The following is an 18,094-nucleotide window of genomic DNA, read 5'->3' as shown; positions in this document are numbered from 1 at the left end:
TTTGCAGGGCTTTGAAGTTGAGGATGGAAAGTGAAAGAGAACTCACTGACGATCATCGGCCATCGGATTCATCGAAAGCTGAGTGAGTTATGTGTTTATATAGAACCGTGGAAGGTGAAGGGAGCCATCAGAGATACCTCGGGCCCGTTGGGACTGATAAGGGAAAGGATGAGTGTCAAGAGCAATATGGTTGGGAGCATAGTCGTAGTGAATAGCTCCAAGAAGGTGCGCATGTAGCAGAGCCTAGTTTATTGCGCAGTACATGCGAAGCATGGCTGGAACAATGGAGATGAAAAATCACGTGCAGAGGGGAATGTGTTGTACAGGGCATGATCATGAAGATTATATACAGCAATATAATTATGCACAGTAAGGTCGACCGCAATATGTAGGCATCACCATCCATGTACATGAAAGAAGAAACAGAAAATAGAGATGTGCAAGAAAGAAACAATATGCACAGTTGAGAGGACGCAAAGATGGAAGTACAGAACACGGCCAGGAGGGCGAAATGGTAATGTCCTGAAGGACCTCCGGATAGACCACATTCTGGGTGTGTCTTCCGCTGTCCTCTTCCAGGAACACGGAGACATTGGCGACGATGCCTGCCCGGGACAATCTGATATACAGTGGGCTGTGTGTGAGCACAGGTCGGCGAAGGTCAAATTCCCAGATGCTCCCGCGACTGGCTGTACGCCCTAATTATTGATAGTCATGCCGAACGCAAGCCTCGCAGGGAACCGGAGCCGGCATAACTTGCACAGATATTCCGATTCCAGGCTCTCATACATTAGTACGCCTTATAGGACGTGAATTTTCCTGTCGAATTCTTCGCCATTGATTTGGACCTTGAGGCAATGATTCTTCGTTTCGAGAAATCAGCAGAGTTCCATTGCACAGCCCCTCGGTACGGTTAGGTTGCGGAGCAGCATGAGAGGGACGCCTTTTTTCAGATGCAGTTTCGGAAGAGGCAAGTTCTCGCTGCTCAAGAACGCGAGGAATTCCTCCGGGAACTCTCCCTGCCTGTCATCGTTGGTGTCAGACTTGTCGTCGGCCTGACGAATGATGAGCTCTTCAGGGAAACGATCCAGGAAGTATTCGTTGATGGCGTTGACGCTGTCATTGAAGGGAGTGATGATGGCCCGGCCCTTAAAAATAGTCGGGGCCGGCGCGGTTTCCGGCGGAATTAGGGTAGACAGGATCCAGGAAACAATCGAAACTCGCTACCGTGTCAGGCTCGTTGGGAAGTCGATGGACACAGTCGAAATATTAAGTCCTCAGCTTCAGAAACATTCATTACCGCACTCTACTGTGCTGTGAACGGGAATGACGACTGTATCATGAATTTCCTCCACAAGTCACTCGTAGCGACGCGTTTGTCACAGTTGCTCCACACAGCTTGGAAAAAGCTACAAACCCCGGCAAAGTCTTCATCGATTTTAGATCGGTTGCAAAGGGAAGAATGGAAGAGCATTGGGAGAACACGTTAAATTTGATTCGAGTTCGATATTGTTGATTCTTTGCCTCCAGAACTTGTGATCCAGGTTGCCGAGTACTTAGAACCGGAGGATATTATCCTGTTCCAGAAATTTTCCATTTGTCAATAATCCGGCTGCTATATCCTGACCATCTTAGGTCTTCCAACGATGGTGCAGGATATTCTTGAGCAATAGAATAATCATGTCGGTTTTGCGCCAGCCACTTGCGTCCATGGGCCTGGACATCACCAGCTTAGGTGTTGAAACCGTAATGAGATACTTCTGATGGTGTGAGTTTGGCTTGACGTATGCCAAAGAAGGTCACCAGCTACAGTCTTTCTCAATCAAAGTTTTACTCCCGACATTCCTGACGGAAGGCCATCTGTTCTCGTGGAGAAGGTGGGCGATTACATATCCCAAGATGGTTCAGGCGTACATCAAATTTCACGTTCCAACAACCGAATTACTTCACGTGATTAGGAGATGAAATAGATTCCTAAATTCCAAGGCCACTTACCACGTAAAATAAGGTTCTGTGAATCTTCAAGTCAAGTCACAAACGCTCGTCATCATGTTTGGAGTCATCTGATCACCGAGCCCTAAAGATCTAAAGCTGGCATCCGTCAATATCTCTGGCCCAGCTCCTCGATCAAAGCACTGTGGCTGTTATCATTCCCATATATGTTCAAAACCATCGAGCAGACGCGCGAGTGCACTAAAGACCACGGATCCTCTGGCCAGAACTAGTGAAAGAAGCACGAGTGGAGATAAGCCAGTTGCCAATTTGTCGAGTATCTTCAGGGCGCACTCGGCTGCGAATGTATATTTTTGAGATTCGAAGTTGGATGGCCCATATGGCATCAAGAATGTCTAAGCTAGGTCTGGATGAAGTTCATTTGTGAACAGTCTCCTAAACAATGTCCCACGTTTTGAGTGGGATCGAAGTACCAGAGCGAGGAAATTCAACTGCCTAAGGTAGGTATGTACACCTGTGTTTCGGTGTCAAAGACTGAAGAAGCCCAGCAAGCTAATAATGCAAGGTACCACATATCCAAGACAATAAAGCCACACAATATTCAAAGAACCCGCCCGCAACGCCTGCAACCAACCAGACGCCAGGAGAATTGACCAGGCCCACTGTACATCAAACGGAATCCAGAAACCATCACACACCTTAATATGTATACATGCTGACTATGCATATGTCACATCCTCCACGACAACGTGAGAAATTGCATCGTCCCAAATTTTTTTCCAGGCATAAGAATGATTTTGAGGAGTGTAGAAATAACGTCGGATCACGGGGACACAATGTTCTTCCCACTGGGTCCATCCTTGAATGGCGATGATATCCGCCAAACGACTGATAAACCACGGATACTCTTGCTGCTCTCTCGACCCGTAGGCTGCTACTAACAGTGCCCAGGCAAGCAGGTCGAGATCAGCCGTAGCCAACGACGTCGACAACTCCAAAGGCACTTCGGATATGGCACGTTTGATATGCTTCGTCAGCGCCCGTCCGAAACCCGAGGACGGAAGCACCACAACGAAAGACTGCCCCGAGTAGCAGAGGCACGCGACCCGGGCCACAGCTTCAAGGGGTGGTATACGTGCTTCGGAGGGATAGCTGAGGAGCTCGTGTTCGATTTCATGCATAAGTTTGTAGATCAGGGGTGGGTCATATGGTTCAGAAACTTCTGCATGCCGAAGAAGAACAGCCTCCCTCAAGCGCTGAGCGCACCACCTCAGCCGCAGACTGAAGCGGGATGCATCTTGGAAAGCATCTGCCATGTCAAACAATATGGATGACGGAGGGGGCTCAATCCGCTGCGAGGTTTCCAGCGACAAGCCCTCAATTTGCCAAGGAATATCAAACAATGGCCGCGCCAAAAGCCCGGCAGCAACTTTGAGATCGACTCTGGTGTCGTTTCATTAACACTCTGTGCCAATCTAATGCCGGGACGTATGGGCGATTCTTACGTGATCATGGATGTGAAAGCGTCCATAAACCTCATTTTCTCCTTGGCGCCGGCCATGTCCATCATCTTTTGCAGGCCCCGGATGTGAATACGTGCTTCATCAAAAAGTCCCAAACAAGAGCAGCTGCCAGCTAGAATAATGATCGAATCAAATGCGGCAGCGCTGAGCGCCTCGTTGCGGTCGCGTAATTTATCGTTGATCAAACGAATACATCTTGTCTTCATGATATAGTAATCCTTATCATGAATAACTTGATCCGCCTGCAAGGAGAGATCCACGTGTTTCGCAGTCAACGCCGCACGATGAGCGGCTGCCATAGTCATAATAGAATAGAAAGTGGCCATGTCAGCAACCGGCTCCGTCACGCCGGGCATACTGAACTTCCACTTTCCCTGACGAATCAACTTCGTCTCCGACGGAAAGGTCATCGGTAAGAAGACGTTGACATCTGCCAACTGATTAGATGGATCTACAATTTCCGTGTTACAGCTCGAAAACGTACAGTATTGGACTAATTGGTCGGTCAGCAATGGGAATTCTCTGGCACTGGGCAGCGTCCGGAAGGGATCTTGAGTCGGAGACCCGAAGGATTGCCAAGGATTCGGCGTCGGCGCCGGCGCCGGTGAGTCCGATAAGCGCATCACCATCATCGTCCCGGACGATGATGAGGTGGGAACCGTCGCTGGAGCAGTGAGCTTGGAACCCGACTTGGCCAATCTCGCCGTCCGCAGCGGAAGTTGTTGACTTGAGACGCTCGTTCTTCTCTTCCTCTTCGGCTTCGATGCCGCCGCTGCCGCATCCCCGTCACGCTTTGGCCTGGACGCGCGCTTGAACCCGGCCAGGCGTTCCCGCCGCCGGACGTCCCGCATGACATGGGACCGAATCGCTTTTCGTGCATTCGCATCCTTGATGCGTTTCGAGGTCAAGTCGCTGTCCTGGTCGATGAAAGTGAACGACGGCAGATCCGACGGATTTTTTCGACTCGCCGTCGATTTCCCTGCTAGATCAGGGTCAGAGCTACTACAAACGCGATCAAGACTTGTTTTAGCACACCCCCCGGCCCGATACACTATGCCGCCAAAAGAGTTCCGGGCCAGACGCTGTGCGTCGTCCCGTGGTCCCCTGTTGTTAACATTTTGGATTTACAGGGACGATCCGCGTCACAAGGTTCCACACCGCTCCCGGCACACGCTCTCTGTGGGGAGTGCACGGGACATCACCCAACAGGAGCCCGGAAGCTCACGGGGCAAGAGATGGAGGTGAGGAGAAACACCCTTCAGCTGCTGCCGGAGTGCTTGGCCAGCGAGCGATCGACTGGGGGTGTGCAAGGAAGGGAGCAGCGAGTCAGGAAGGTGCCGGGGGGGGGGGGGGTAGTTGCTTCCAAACAAGAAGAAAGAGACCCGAATCACATTATCACACACCTAAGTTTGAAGAACTAGAAGGAGCCACCGAGCTGGAGCCGACATTCTCTATCAAGGAAGCGGTTTGCCGAAATTGGGATGCCATTGCCTTTCCGAGGCAATCTAGGACTTCACAACTGGGGACCGATCAGGAACAGGATGGACGGGAGAGGAGCCCGGCAATGCGTGTTTGGCACGTGGCAATTCCGCAACGGGGGATTCCGTGCAAATCAGAAGGAGCGGAATAGATTAAAAAGGCAATTCAAGCAATTCAGGGCACGCCACCAGACAATTCTTGCCGATTTGATCGGAGAGAGAATTTCGTGGTTGGCTGGTCGTGCTCTCAAAGCGCGGATGTGCGGGTAACGGATTCGGGAGAGGAGTTGCAGAAAAGAGGAGGTTTTCGTTTTGGCGATTTCAGCACCAGCCTAATTGAGTATCTATAGAAATAGGACCCTGCGGGGTGCGAGCAATACGGGGGCTGATGGTGGCCGGTTCAACGGTGGTCCTAATCCCCTTGGCACTTGGCGTGAGGCAATTAACTGGAGGCTAGTCGAGGATGGGTAAATGATGATATCAGATTAGAAGTTTAGCTCGGAACTCAATGGTGGAATAATGATGGACAAGTTCATAAATCGATGCATTCTACGCGTAAGAACGGGGTACTCAAAGTCTTAACTACAGTAGTCATACATGCAGGACAAAGAAAACACAAAGAAGCCCCCCAAAGCAGTTTTCTGTGTCGCTCAACGCCGCACGCCGCCCAATTCGAAAGCAAGTCAAAAGAAATACACGACAGAACAAATCAAAGAAAAGTAGCAGAGGAAACTCAAAACTCAGTTCCCGTCGACAACCCCCGCAACATCCGCGAAACCAGCGCATACCCGAGCACAATGACCAGACCCACCAGCAGTCGGTGACGGCGGACCCAGCTCTGACCGGCGGCCCGGGCCGCTTGGCCACCCTCCACGACCGCACCAAGCCCCGGACCGCTGGCGTTCGGCCGCCGCCGCAAGGCCGATGCCTCGGGCGAGCACTGGTTAGCCGGGGGAGCATTCGGATCCGGCAGGACATTCCCCGTGGCGATGTCGATGCGGTTCTCCCGCATCCACTTCCAGTTCTCCGCATCCAGTTCCGGCCACTCGGTACGGAACTTGAGACCGCCATCACCAGCCTTGATATTGTTGATGCCCTTGGTCGTCGCTGTGACACCTGCCGACACGTTCGAGTAGGAGCCACCGCCGGTCGAGTTCCACCACCGCGACCGCGCCGCATAGAGCCGCCGCTCACTGTCCGAGGCACTGACGCTGCCCGTGGTCATCTCTTCACTGGTCATAAAGGACAGTAGACCAATCAGGATCGTCGATACCTCCCATGCTGGATTGAACGACTTGGGATGGAAATCACTGATACTCAGACACAGCCGAGCCGACGGTTGGAACCGCCCGCTGGGGGTGTGCATGCGGATGGCGGGGGGAGCGAATGGATACTCCGGAGGGAAGATCAGTGTGCCCCAATATTGTCCATTCTCGTAGGGCGTGTCTGGCGGTCCCGTGAGAATGTAGTGCCATCTATCCAGACGTTAACCGTGTCCGAGAGGTGCCAGGACGGTGCATATGGGTCACGTACTCTAGAATGTTGGACTCGGACGGGTGAGCGACGATATACGGGGGAGGATTTTTCTGGATGTTCTGGTATTCTCGTGTTAACTGTAGCAAATTAGCAACGCATTTCGAGCTGAAAGCCAGGCATGTAACTTGCTCTTTTATGTGCAGCCTTGGTGGCCATCTTGGGATATACGATGGGGGGAGGGGCGGAGAAGGATCAAAAACGACGCAGTCAACAGCGAACTCTTAGAACATGGACAGCAGCACCGAACTCGACGGGAACGAATGACAGAAGAAGAAATGAGAAGAGCCGCGTCTAAGGATCTAAAACGGGAGTTGTTCACTCGATCTTCCCAACTGCGGGCTCCCGATTAGGCAGAGTGTTCACTAATCACGTGATTCTGGCGTCACTGAATACGGGCGGGTCGGATTCCTAAACTCAAAGCCGACCAAGGTCCATCAAAGAAATCAGCTTAGTGCTCGACTACTGGTACTGCTGCACTCCTGGCAGCCATTGTCGCCGGGCAACATGGCGTCGACAACGGGCGACGAAGATGTATGAGCTACGAGTGGCGATTATGTTTTGTTGGAGAAATTGAACAATGAAGCTGACTGCAACAGATTTTCTCTCTGCTCCAGAAGCCCGTCGATCCGAAGGAGACAGAGGAACGACAAAAGGCCTTAATTGAGACGCAGCGGAAGATCGCAGAAAAGCATCATTCACGCCATGCAGAACTTGTACGGACGGAAATTCATTCCACTTTTGAATCGCGTGGTGCTAACCCGTCGCTTATCAGATTGACGAGAATGCGACGCTGCCGACTACGATTGCGCGAATAGAGGTCCTGAATGCGCCGAATACCCGCAAGGCCTTTTTGGAGCGCATCTTTAAGCCTGTGCTGAGTGCCAATCAGGAGAAGCCATACACGTTGGCTGAGGCTTTAGATGTGATATCGTCGCGGGCCAACAAGCTAAGCCGGTTCGGTAGGCGCTCACGAGATGGATAACATAGTATGATGGCTAACATGGACAAGGCATCTTTCACGAGCCAATCACGATACATTTGGACAAGTCCACGGACCCGAAAGCTCTGCCCACTGATATCGATGTGTATCTTTCTGTGCGCGAGAGATCGCGCATCATGCTCAAGACCGGAACGGATGTGGGAAATACCGAGGGCTCAGCGTACGGTAACTTCCTCTGGCGCAACATCTTTGGTGGTGCAGAGACATTGAATGTGAATGCGTCGGTCGGAACGCGTACCCGATCGGCGTATCAAGCTGCATTCGAAACTCCGATCTTCAGCGACCCTGATCTTCGTTGGGAAATAGGAGCCATTGCGAGCGCCACGCACAAGCCCTGGGCGAGTCACGAGGAGCTGGTGCGGGGAGCGTGGACGAGGCTCCGGTGGCTTGGTCGGGTCGGCGATCGCCATGAGCTCACGTATAACGGTTTCTGGCGGCAAGTCACTGGGTTGTCGGAAAACGCTTCGTTGACGGTACGAGATGATGCGGGCGACAGTGTCAAGAACAGCATCTCACACGCATGGATTCTCGATAGACGGGATCACCCGCTTCTGCCATCCCGCGGAATCTTTGCTAAAGCGTGGAATGAAGTCGCGGGATGGGGCCCGCTCAAGGGAGATGTTGCGTTTTGGAAATCGGAGTTTGAAGCACAAGGCGCCGTTCCGATTCCGATCCCGGGAATCAAGGGTGGAAGCGGTGTGAGCTTCACGGCGGGCTTTCGCTGTGGGCTCCTCTACCCGCTTGGCCTAAGCGGAGATGCGCAAGTTCGAGCGACGCGCATCAACGACCGGTTCATCCTGGGCGGGCCGTCTGATGTGCGTGGGTTCCGGCAAGCGGGCCTAGGTCCGCACGACGGTGCGGATGCCGTTGGAGGTGACGTGTATGCGGCGGGTAGTGCCAACCTCTATGTCCCTCTACCGAGAGTCGGCAAAGACGCACCTCTGCGGCTCCAGGCGTTTGTGACCGGTGGCCGCCTACTGCCTCTGCAGACCTCGCAGGGATCAGCACCGAAATCCGCTGAGGATGTCAAAGATGCTGCGGTGTCTACGATCCGCGAGTTGCAGAATGGCCTTCCCAGCACGTCAGCAGGAATCGGCTTGGTGTATGCCCACCCAGTGGCGAGATTTGAGCTGAACTTTACGCTCCCGCTGGTGCAGCGGCAGGGCGAGGAGGGGCGCAAGGGACTGCAGGTGGGAGTTGGGTTGAGCTTTTTGTAATTTACTTGTAGAGTATCGGCTAGAGGATCACGGCTCATGCAGAATATTTACCCTGAACCACGCATCAATTGTAGCTGGCACAGCGGATGATTTTGGTGCCTTAAAAACCAGGCTCCAGAAGATCGACAACTGCCAAGCTGCCACGAGGCATCACCAACTCAACGACGACCTATAATCCTTGAAACTATCAGAACAGCAATAGAGCCGTCACACATCGAATACGATCAAACCAGAAACGGGAATATGGCTCAATTCTACAATTCGCAACAACCGTACACGAGCCAATCCGCGACAAACCTACAATTCTACCCGAGCACATACTCCTCCGTTTCGGGCCACACAACGCCCTCACAAGCTTATGGCGGCAGCAGCTCCGCCGGCGGAGGGGGTTTAGGCGGATATGGAATTCCTCCGGCGAACTCTGCGTCGGCGTATCCTGGCGGAGCAGGGTATGGGTTTGGAGGAGCCGGTCCCAATGCAGGCGTGACGGGTAGGATGGGAGAGCAAGGCGGGTTGCGAACGGGATGGCTCGCGGCCTTTGGGACGGAAGGGTATGAAGGAGAGCCGCCGTTGTTGGAGGAGTTGGGTGTGAATTTTGATCATATTCGCAGCAAGGTCTGCTCTTGGGTCTTTCTGGAACCGAAAATGAAGCTAACAGAGCGATACGTGCTTAGACGCTGACGGTGTTGAATCCCTTTGCGCGAATCGACCAACATCTCATGGATGACAGCGACTTATACGGCGCGATTCTGTACATTGTCCTATACGGCACATTCCTCTTGCTTTCTGGCAAGGTTTTCTACGGATATATCTACGGCGTAGCGGTCTTTGGCACTATCGCACTCCACGTCATCCTCAGCCTCATGTCTCCCGCCGCTCCTCCGACAGATCATAGCGTCCCCAATGCTGCAGACCCGAACAACTATGATCCACACATGAAACCACCATCTACCTCATCCTCCGCATCAGGAGCCGGCGGCCAACCGGGCCATTTCAGCGCCACGCTGACCTTCCCCCGCTCTGCAAGCGTCCTCGGATACTGTTTCCTGCCCCTAGTGTTCACCGCGATGATTGGGATCCTCGTGCCCATGGACTCGTTGTTTGGGTATCTTTTGACCACGGCGGCCGTCGGATGGTGCACGTATAGTGCATCTGGCATGTTTTGTGCGGTTGGTCGCATGCGTGGCATGCGGGCGCTTGTGGCGTACCCGTTGGCGTTGTTTTATTTGGTTTTTGGGATCATGGGGATTTTTTCGTCGAGGGGGAGTGGTGGGTTAGCGGCTAGGACGGGGTCGGCTTAATCCATTCACTATGGGAGTACTTTCACCTCTTTTTATGAACACATAATGTTTTTTTTTGTTTCTTTTTTTGATGCATGGATTGGATTGATGTAACGATAGGGTAGTTAGATTGATACACAAAAATAAGTCTATCGATTAATTCTTCTTTTCATCTTTGCGCACTGCCCAAGATGATAGCCACTCCCTTGCCCTATCTAGCTGCCCTCCTGCAGCCTCCACGGCTGCCACGCACCAGGCGAGCTCATACACGCCCTCCGCGGCAAGCATATCCGCGAGTCGCCGGCGTGTTTGACTGATTTCATCCACGCAGAACCAGTACCCGTTCTCCTGGGGATTTGTCACCAGCGGGCGGATATACGGCAAGATTCCTGCCGTGGTGGACGGTGGCCGTGACGAGGAATCTGACGGCGCAGAGGCGGCGGCCGTCTTGCAGTACTGCGTATTTCGGCAAAACGGCTTCCCACATCCGCTCAGCAACTGCGTGAGATATCGTCGCTCGACTCTTCGCCGTAAAACCTTGCCATCTGGGTCATAGACATTGGCGTACAACGGGCCAAAGCAGATGGAGCAGAGGCCGAGAGGGTTGGAAGAGTCATTGGCTGTCTTCCCGCCGGATAAGGTGCGGCCGCAGTTGCGGTTCGCGCAGATGGCCGGTGGTTTTCGTGAGAGACGCTCGAGGTTGTGATGTGCGAGGTGAGCCTTCATGTCTCGTAGGCGGGTGATGCGGCCGCAAAGGTGGCATTCGGTGGTGCGGCCGCCATCGATTAGCTCGTGCGGTGTCAGGCCTGAGAGGAGGACCTCTGGGTCGGTTGGGTCCGGGTCACCCTCGCCTTGCTGTGGGACAAGTAGGTGGCAGAACTGGCACAGGATGAGCTTGCCGGGGCAGAGCGTGGTGCGGTGCTGAGCCAGCGCGGGGAGGGTTGGGGCTTCATGTCCGCACGATGCGCAATTGTGTCGCGTATGGGAGACATATGTGTGTTTTGCCCTGCTGCTTGTGTCGTTGCCGTGAACCTCTGGGTGTTCCTCGCAGTGCCAGTGATTCTGCCACTCGGCCGACGATTTTTGGAATACGCCACCGCATTTCGGGCAAAAGACGTTGTTGCGCAGACAAAAATTTTCGTGCAGGAACAACGTACGTTTCGGAACAAGTTGGTGGCAGTTTTTGCATTCCACCTCGTCCTCGGCCGCCAGGGGGGCCGACTCTTTCTGCGTCTCGCTCGACTCGGCTTGCGACGTCTTGACAATGCGAAGGCTGTATTGAACAGGAGGTCCTCCAGCATCGTTTCCCGAGTCCGGCGGAGTGAATGCATGGACTGATACGTATAACGCCTCGGCGTCGGCTAGCTCGATATTTGTTCGCTCCAGTCGGATCCGCTTGGATGAACTGGTCGACAGGTCGGCAAACACGTACTCATCTATCCTCGGACGTGCGCGTTGTCGCGCCGACAGTGGACTGAGCAGGATATCTAGATCGACACCGTCCGCCGCTTCCAGCTCGACCTGGATGCCGTCGTCACGGTCCCACTCGCGCAGCTCATAATCGACGTACTCCCCCCGTCGCACCTGACCCCTTGTTTCTTGCCCTTGCATCACGGCGCCTCCTATAGAACTGCCTTCTCTCGTCCCCGGCGCACGCGCCGCTTTAGCCTGCCGCCTCCTTAGCGTCTCGAGCGCCTGCTCTTCGCTCAGCGGCTCGATATCAACCTCCAGATCGGTGTCGACGATGCATATCCCATCGCCTTCTGGTCGGAGCTTATCAACCAAGAACTTAAAGTCTCCATGACCAGCCCCTCCACGAATTTCCAAAACCTCACCCGTCGTCAACGTCGTAAAGTTCTCCCGTAAGTGCCGCTCCAGCAGTGCCTTCCAATCCTCCGGATCATACCCCGCCTCCAGCGGTCGCAAACGCACGTACGTTCCCTTAGGTAATGATCGCGCTTGTACCGTCACGGTAGGAGCTTCGCCCTTATCCTCCTCCTCCACCCCGAGCGCCTCTCGCAGGAACCCGCTCAGACTAACTTCCCCTTCTGCAGCGGAAAATTCCCTAATCCCGGCATTAATTACCCGTCCATTCCGCGGATTAACGATCCGAAATGTCAACGGATGCGGCAGCTGCGGCTGTCGAGATACCAACGCGTCGCTATCGAGAGCGGCGGCGCGGGCGCGGGCACGTGCTTCTGCGGCAAACGTGTAAGGATTAAACGGATCAAATCCAGGCGTATACGCGCGTGCGCTGTTGCGAGAATAATCGGACGACGGCGTTTCGACGACCGGCGCGGCAGCCAGCAGCTGTTCGAGCGCAGACTGCGGCAGCAGGATCTTGTCACCCGGCAGCTTGGGCGTGCGTAAAGCGGGGGTGACGGCCAGCTGCGACGACCATTTCAGAGAATTTGCTTCTTCTGCCATAGCTACTGGCAATTATGCACTCCACACAACTAACATGTTAAGGTCAATGCCCACTTATAGGTGTAGATAGCACACTGGGCGCAGCTTTTGCGATTATTCAGACTGGAATCGGGTGTCTTCTGGAAGATGCTCCGCGCAGATCTTATCTTATCAATCGTCAATATACCTCCGCCAATCATGCACTTTGTCGATGACGTAATGCTGCTGCCTCAGAAAACATATGAAAGTCACAGGGAAAGTCAGTGTTTATGTTGAAGATTGATGTTTATTAACTAACCTAATGTACATTAGACGCCAAAGACAGGGAAGTCGGCCCAGCATCTCTCGCAAAAGGGATTTCGCCAGTGGTCGGAATGTCTAGGTTTCAAGTGCTCGAACTAGCTAGAGAAAGGCACAGGACGAAATATGAAGTGGGAAGGCCTCATGGGGAGATTGCTCTGTAGAAACCCTACGCAGACAATGGCCGATGGTCATCATAGCCAAAATACCCAATAGTCTCAAGGCAGAATAGTAGAAACCATTGCCTACCGTAGGAAGAATCCGTAAGAATAAGAGTCGTGAGTCCCATTATGTCCAACGATCTATCGTCACTCATGGAGATGAGATGCCTGTCCTCTATGGCCCTAAATACCCCTGATTATGTATGATAAAACCACATGTAGCAATTTCATCAGAGATCCCGCCCTAGGCGCCGCAAATTATTGCACCGGGAGCACTAAACGCCGTTAGTATCGTGGCGCAAACCATAAAGGGGGAGTCATTAACATGCCTTCCTCGATGAGCAGCCCACGTTATGCTCGATGCAGTATTGGTTTTGGCAGCTGACGCAGGTGCGCTGAACCTCCGCCTTGCAGCTGGCACACTGAAACAAGTCAGCTCAAGCCGTTGCTTCAGGTAGCATTTGTGGGCAGCTTACCGTTGGACCGCATTCCCAGCAGTCGCTGCTTACGCCGGGTCCGCTCTATATTCGCATCAGTGACTAGTGGTTCCAATAGAAGGAGTTTGACCATACCCTCCGCTCTTCCGAGGGATCGCGAGGCCCTTGAGTGGCTGTCTGGTGAAGACTGAGACGCGCCGCATCTTCCTCCGGGCGCGGCAAACATTGGAAGCAAAACCACTTCTGGCACCGATGGCACCACCGATTCCGAAGACAGTCCGCGCAGCGCACGATCATGACGGCGGTTTCACCCTTGGCCACCGGCCGCTTAGCATCTGTAATCTTCGACGAATGCAGCGGGATGGGGCTGCGCAACGGGAAATGCTCCTCCGGCGACTCCGGCCAGATGGCAGGCCCCTCGGGACACGTGCGGCAGCCGTCACAACCACGCGGGCCGAGTGCCACCGTCGCAACGGCTGGCGGGAGAAGCCCTTCCTCCGGGCGCGGTCGGGTTGTGTTGCTCGAGGAGTAGAGATCGACGTTGTGCCGTGGCCCACGGCACAGGACAGCGTCAAAGGCAATGATACCCTCGCATTTCTGAAGCGTCTGGGCCCAGCCGTCCTCAAGCCTGCTGCGGATCACGCGGCCGAATGGTTGGTACCATTGGTTGAGGTGTTCCCAGCCATTATTAGCAGGTTCGCTAGGCGAAGTTCCCTTCGACTTTTCCCGCCACCAGTCCCGGATCCGCGGCGCTGGCCGCTTCAACTGCTTAGGCGTAAAATGGTAAATGCCGCGCACTCTCGGCGTGCCCGCCGGACGTCCAGGGCGGACGGCATACTGCAGAACCTGCATGAGCCGACGTTCGTTGAGGTTCTTGCACTCTCGAATCGACAGAATGTTCACATTAAACCGATCATTCAGGATGATCTCGGATACCAGCTCCGCAGGGACCGATAACCCATCCAGCACCAGCGTGCGTACCGTGGACAGGATGGACTGCCGCTCCAGTCGCGAGAAGATTCCCCGCAGTGGCCCAGCATAAAACTCCTCCTCCGTTATTGACTCGTCCATCCTTTCACTTCGCCATACTTCTCCACCCACGTCGATCGGCCCAATATCCGGGACATCTGCGCCCCGACAGGTCGTCAAGTCCAGATGCCGGAACACGTACGGAGTTTCGCGAATCAGGGACCGCAAGGTTTTCGACGTCGCTGTCAACGCCATAATCGAGGAGACGCTAAGCAGCGGCATGAGATGATCTAAAATTAGGGTGTTTGTGAGGACGCCCTCCAACGACGCCCGGGGCGGCGTCTTCGTCGGAGGGTTCTCCTTCTGCGGCGACAGCACGGTCTTAGGGGTCTCGGCGACTTCGCGCACCGTCACTAAGCCCAAATCTTTCAGCGTCAGGCGCTGTTCTCCTGCAAACAGTGCGGGATTCTGGCTCAACAGGTTGTTCCGGTAGACGGCCATGGCGCCAGTGGTGGTGGCGTCCTCGGGGAGACATGGGGCGACATTGGGATGGATCTCCTGCAGCGCCGTCCTAGCACGCTGCAACTCTGACTGCAAAGCGTCGGCCGTGCTCTGCACCGCTGCCGACATTGTGTTCTCTTGATACTTTGTTTGACGTGCCCTGCGGTAGTGTTGCTGGCCTTATCGAAAACACAACGGCGATGTGACGACTCAAGATCAATAACCAGTGCGAGAGACAACAATATTAAATTAAAAGAAGTAGGAACGAATGCACACCACGGAATCGATGGATTAATACGGCTTCAATGTTGAAGCTGGTGCGTGAAGAAGAGGGAGAGGTCTACGGGAATTAAACTAGTTGGCAATGTCTGATTAGGGCTTGCGGTGAGTTGGCCAGCTTGGCCCTGAATAAAAAAAAAAAAAAAAATAAGGAGACTCATCTGACTTTGGGGCATGTTGGACCCATGCGGAGAAAGCTGAACCGCTTTGCCAACAGGGGAAAAACTCAAAAATTTCTGGAGCCCAACAACCTTCCAAGAGGACCAGAGCGTCCGGTGGATCCGAGGCCAAATTGCCCAAGACTAGGAGCTGGTCGTTTGAGTCATCTGATCGGGGATCAAGCGGTGTGCTTCGATTCTGCCTCTTGGGGGACCTAACTTGATAAGGCCCTCGTGGCATCAATCTCTGTCATGCAATTGCCATATCATAGCAGAAACTTTCAAATTACGGAAAAAGAAAAGGCTACGTTGTTAATACAGTATTGGACGCGGGCTTGGCGGGATCTGCAGAGGAACAAATCTCAATGCGGAGTCGCGAAAGCCGAAAGATAAGGCTGATTGATAAAAGCATCGATAGAGCTTCCAACAATCGAATCACCCGATGGAAATTAGGATGGATTCCCCTCACAAGACTCTTTGGAACCATCCATGAACTGGTATGGTCTAGATGTGTGCAATCACCTGCAACTGCACCAACCATCGGCGAGAAATTCAATGATTCAACCATTGCTCGCCTCATTCTCCTCCCTGCAACTCCGGTTGACTGGATGTTGGTTGGGCAATGTCGCGTCCGGAGTTCCTCCCGGTCGGTTCTCCCAATTGTACGAGGACTCGGTTCATTCCGGTCCGACAAGAGTAGTTTGCCCAGAACGGCTATCGGTGAAGACACAGTAGGGATTCTTCGGCTCTGATGATGAGCCAACCCATGGACGACAAGGGCGAGGACAACCATCAGATGTCAGAATGGAAAGGACAAGTCATTTATAGGAGGCAAGCTGGACAGCACAACATCGGTCTTGGCAAGCACAGTATCATATGCAACTTCAATCCGGCATTAGATTCTATGGAAACCGTGGAACTCATGCCAATTGGCCTACAAGTACATGCGAGACAAACACCCCAAGCTGGAATTCCCTCCCCCACATAAGTTATATGAGTGCTTACTTCCACACCTTGCCCAGACTGACTTCCTTGTCGTCGTGCTTGTTGAGAATCTTGGCAGTGGCCAGGTCAAAGTCCTCCTGCGTAACATGGACCCGCCGCTCTCGCAACGCGTACATGCCGGCTTCAGTGCACACCCCCTTCAACTCGGCCCCAGAGCAACCGTTCATCTTCTCGGCAATCTTGTTCAGGTCGATCCCTCGCGTCAAGTTCATCGACCGGGAATGGATGCGTAGAATATCCGCGCGTGCTTCGGTCCTGCAGGCCGCGTCATCGATCAGTAACAATAGTCTTGAGTCAGTGATGCCAAAGGGGCACTCACGTCGGTGGCGGGAATTCAATCTTTCGATCAATCCGCCCAGGTCGCAACAAGGCCGGATCTAGGATATCCAGTCGATTTGTAGCCATGATCACCTTGATATTCTTGGTAGGCTCGAAGCCGTCCAACTGGTTGAGGAGCTCCAGCATGGTCCGCTGCACCTCAGAGTCACCACCACTGCTGCCCTCAACACGGCTCGAGCCGATACTGTCGATCTCATCCATGAAAATGATGCTAGGCGCATGCTCACGCGCCATAACGAACAGCTCTCGAACCATCCGGCTACCCTCTCCAATGTATTTCTGGACGAGTTCCGACCCGCTGACACGGATGAACTTGCAGTTGGAATGATGCGCAACGGCACGCGCCAAGAGGGTCTTGCCCGTCCCAGGCGGTCCGTACAAGAGCACTCCCTTGGGCTGCGCAATACCGAGCGACTCGAACAGTTCCGGGTGATTCAGACCCAGCTCAATCACCTCCTTGATTTCCTTGATTTGTTTATCCAACCCGCCAATCATGTCGTATGTGCTGTCGGGCACCTTCTCCACCATCATCAACGAGACGAGCGGATCGACCGACGACGGGAGAATCTTCTCGAGTTTGTATGTGTCCGACAGAAGAGCGACTCGCTTGCCAACGGTCAATTTGGAGATGTCGACCCCGTCGGCAACATCGACAACTACGGCGGTTAGTTGGTTACCAACAGAGTAAAATTCTGCGACGTACCATATTTCCCCTCAGGATGCACCTTCACCAGCACCTTCTTGGTGCTCATCACCTTGACGACCTCACCAACGTACGAACCCGGCTGTTGCAACAAGCCGAGTTCCTCCCGTAGTAGTCGCACTCGCGAGTTGTACTCATTGCGCTGAGCCTCTAATCGTCGCAAATGAGCTTGTCCTTGGAGGATCTCGAGTTTCAGGGCCTCGATCTTGTTCTTGTAGTAGTTATCCAGGGCCATGATGACCGATGGATCGCGCAAGCGCACTGGACCAGGGACTCCTGTTCACTAGCTTCCACCAAAGTGAGCAAAATAAAAAGAACAAAGCAACAGTGCCGAAACTTAAAATCAGAAGACGATCAGGTTGGGCAGCGGAGGACGTGTTGGACGAATTGCGCCGGACGGCGGAAGCTTCCAGGCACGCTTGATGGCGTGTCGGCACTCTGATGCCATCCAGAGGAAACACCAGCCACAGGTGGCTGAACCTGAGCTTCCCTGTGGCTTTGGATCACGTGACTTAGTGCCGAGGTCAAGCTTCTTGCAGAACACTGCATATGGGCTCAATGAATGTCGCAATTCGACTCAGTAATGTAGCATGACGGAGGAACGGCCGGTAATCCATCGAATTGCTCGTGAATTCTACCGGTTTTACCTTATCATGTGCAGAAAATCTTTTTGCCTGCTTATCAGGTCATATGAACGTTGATCGGTGCTAGTGCCCACCTTTTAAGACCCCAGACTGACCTCTCCGCTAAAACCGCCATCCAAGCTCAACTTCACCCACTCCTCCAGCTCTTCTGGCACCCAGGAGGAGCCTGCAAATTCTTGGCTCTACAGTGTGGTTATTGCCGAAC

At 53.6% G+C, this 18,094-nt stretch overlaps 8 protein-coding genes across 8 annotated transcripts; 3 read left to right on the top strand and 5 right to left on the bottom strand.

Annotated features, from left to right (window-relative positions):
• Positions 1-2,672: 2,672 nt before the first annotated feature.
• Positions 2,673-4,964, bottom strand: VTN49DRAFT_6592 (uncharacterized protein; the record flags this gene model as incomplete). Its single annotated transcript, XM_069414767.1, has 4 exons — positions 2,673-3,396; positions 3,459-3,906; positions 3,961-4,458; positions 4,880-4,964. 4 exons carry the CDS (start codon positions 4,962-4,964, stop codon positions 2,673-2,675), a joined length of 1,755 nt encoding a protein of 584 aa, XP_069265980.1.
• A 723-nt stretch (positions 4,965-5,687) lies between these two features.
• On the bottom strand, positions 5,688-6,646 carry VTN49DRAFT_6591 (uncharacterized protein; the record flags this gene model as incomplete). The annotated part of the gene is made up of 3 exons (XM_069414766.1): positions 5,688-6,429; positions 6,488-6,567; positions 6,620-6,646. The coding sequence occupies 3 exons, from the start codon at positions 6,644-6,646 to the stop codon at positions 5,688-5,690; spliced, it is 849 nt and encodes a 282-aa protein (XP_069265979.1).
• A 348-nt stretch (positions 6,647-6,994) lies between these two features.
• On the top strand, positions 6,995-8,707 carry VTN49DRAFT_6590 (uncharacterized protein; the record flags this gene model as incomplete). The annotated part of the gene is made up of 4 exons (XM_069414765.1): positions 6,995-7,021; positions 7,087-7,203; positions 7,263-7,449; positions 7,500-8,707. 4 exons carry the CDS (start codon positions 6,995-6,997, stop codon positions 8,705-8,707), a joined length of 1,539 nt encoding a protein of 512 aa, XP_069265978.1.
• Positions 8,708-8,950: 243 nt separating this feature from the next.
• Positions 8,951-10,008, top strand: VTN49DRAFT_6589 (uncharacterized protein; the record flags this gene model as incomplete). The annotated part of the gene is made up of 2 exons (XM_069414763.1): positions 8,951-9,322; positions 9,382-10,008. 2 exons carry the CDS (start codon positions 8,951-8,953, stop codon positions 10,006-10,008), a joined length of 999 nt encoding a protein of 332 aa, XP_069265977.1.
• Positions 10,009-10,143: 135 nt separating this feature from the next.
• VTN49DRAFT_6588 (uncharacterized protein) lies at positions 10,144-12,414 on the bottom strand (the record flags this gene model as incomplete). The annotated part of the gene is made up of 1 exon (XM_069414762.1): positions 10,144-12,414. One exon carries the CDS (start codon positions 12,412-12,414, stop codon positions 10,144-10,146), a length of 2,271 nt encoding a protein of 756 aa, XP_069265976.1.
• A 670-nt stretch (positions 12,415-13,084) lies between these two features.
• VTN49DRAFT_6587 (uncharacterized protein) lies at positions 13,085-14,890 on the bottom strand (the record flags this gene model as incomplete). The annotated part of the gene is made up of 4 exons (XM_069414761.1): positions 13,085-13,129; positions 13,184-13,276; positions 13,331-13,375; positions 13,427-14,890. 4 exons carry the CDS (start codon positions 14,888-14,890, stop codon positions 13,085-13,087), a joined length of 1,647 nt encoding a protein of 548 aa, XP_069265975.1.
• Positions 14,891-15,753: 863 nt separating this feature from the next.
• On the top strand, positions 15,754-16,186 carry VTN49DRAFT_6586 (uncharacterized protein; the record flags this gene model as incomplete). The annotated part of the gene is made up of 2 exons (XM_069414760.1): positions 15,754-15,929; positions 16,027-16,186. 2 exons carry the CDS (start codon positions 15,754-15,756, stop codon positions 16,184-16,186), a joined length of 336 nt encoding a protein of 111 aa, XP_069265974.1.
• Positions 16,187-16,199: 13 nt separating this feature from the next.
• On the bottom strand, positions 16,200-17,480 carry VTN49DRAFT_6585 (uncharacterized protein; the record flags this gene model as incomplete). Its single annotated transcript, XM_069414759.1, has 3 exons — positions 16,200-16,458; positions 16,523-17,198; positions 17,246-17,480. The coding sequence occupies 3 exons, from the start codon at positions 17,478-17,480 to the stop codon at positions 16,200-16,202; spliced, it is 1,170 nt and encodes a 389-aa protein (XP_069265973.1).
• Positions 17,481-18,094: the final 614 nt, after the last annotated feature.

Source organism: Thermomyces lanuginosus (genome assembly GCF_041956635.1).
Source record: "Thermomyces lanuginosus strain ATCC 200065 unplaced genomic scaffold VTN49scaffold_40, whole genome shotgun sequence".
NCBI classification, from domain to species: domain Eukaryota; kingdom Fungi; phylum Ascomycota; class Eurotiomycetes; order Eurotiales; family Trichocomaceae; genus Thermomyces; species Thermomyces lanuginosus.
Note: the sequence above shows the minus strand (reverse complement) of the source record. Positions and strands in the feature narration are given on the sequence as shown.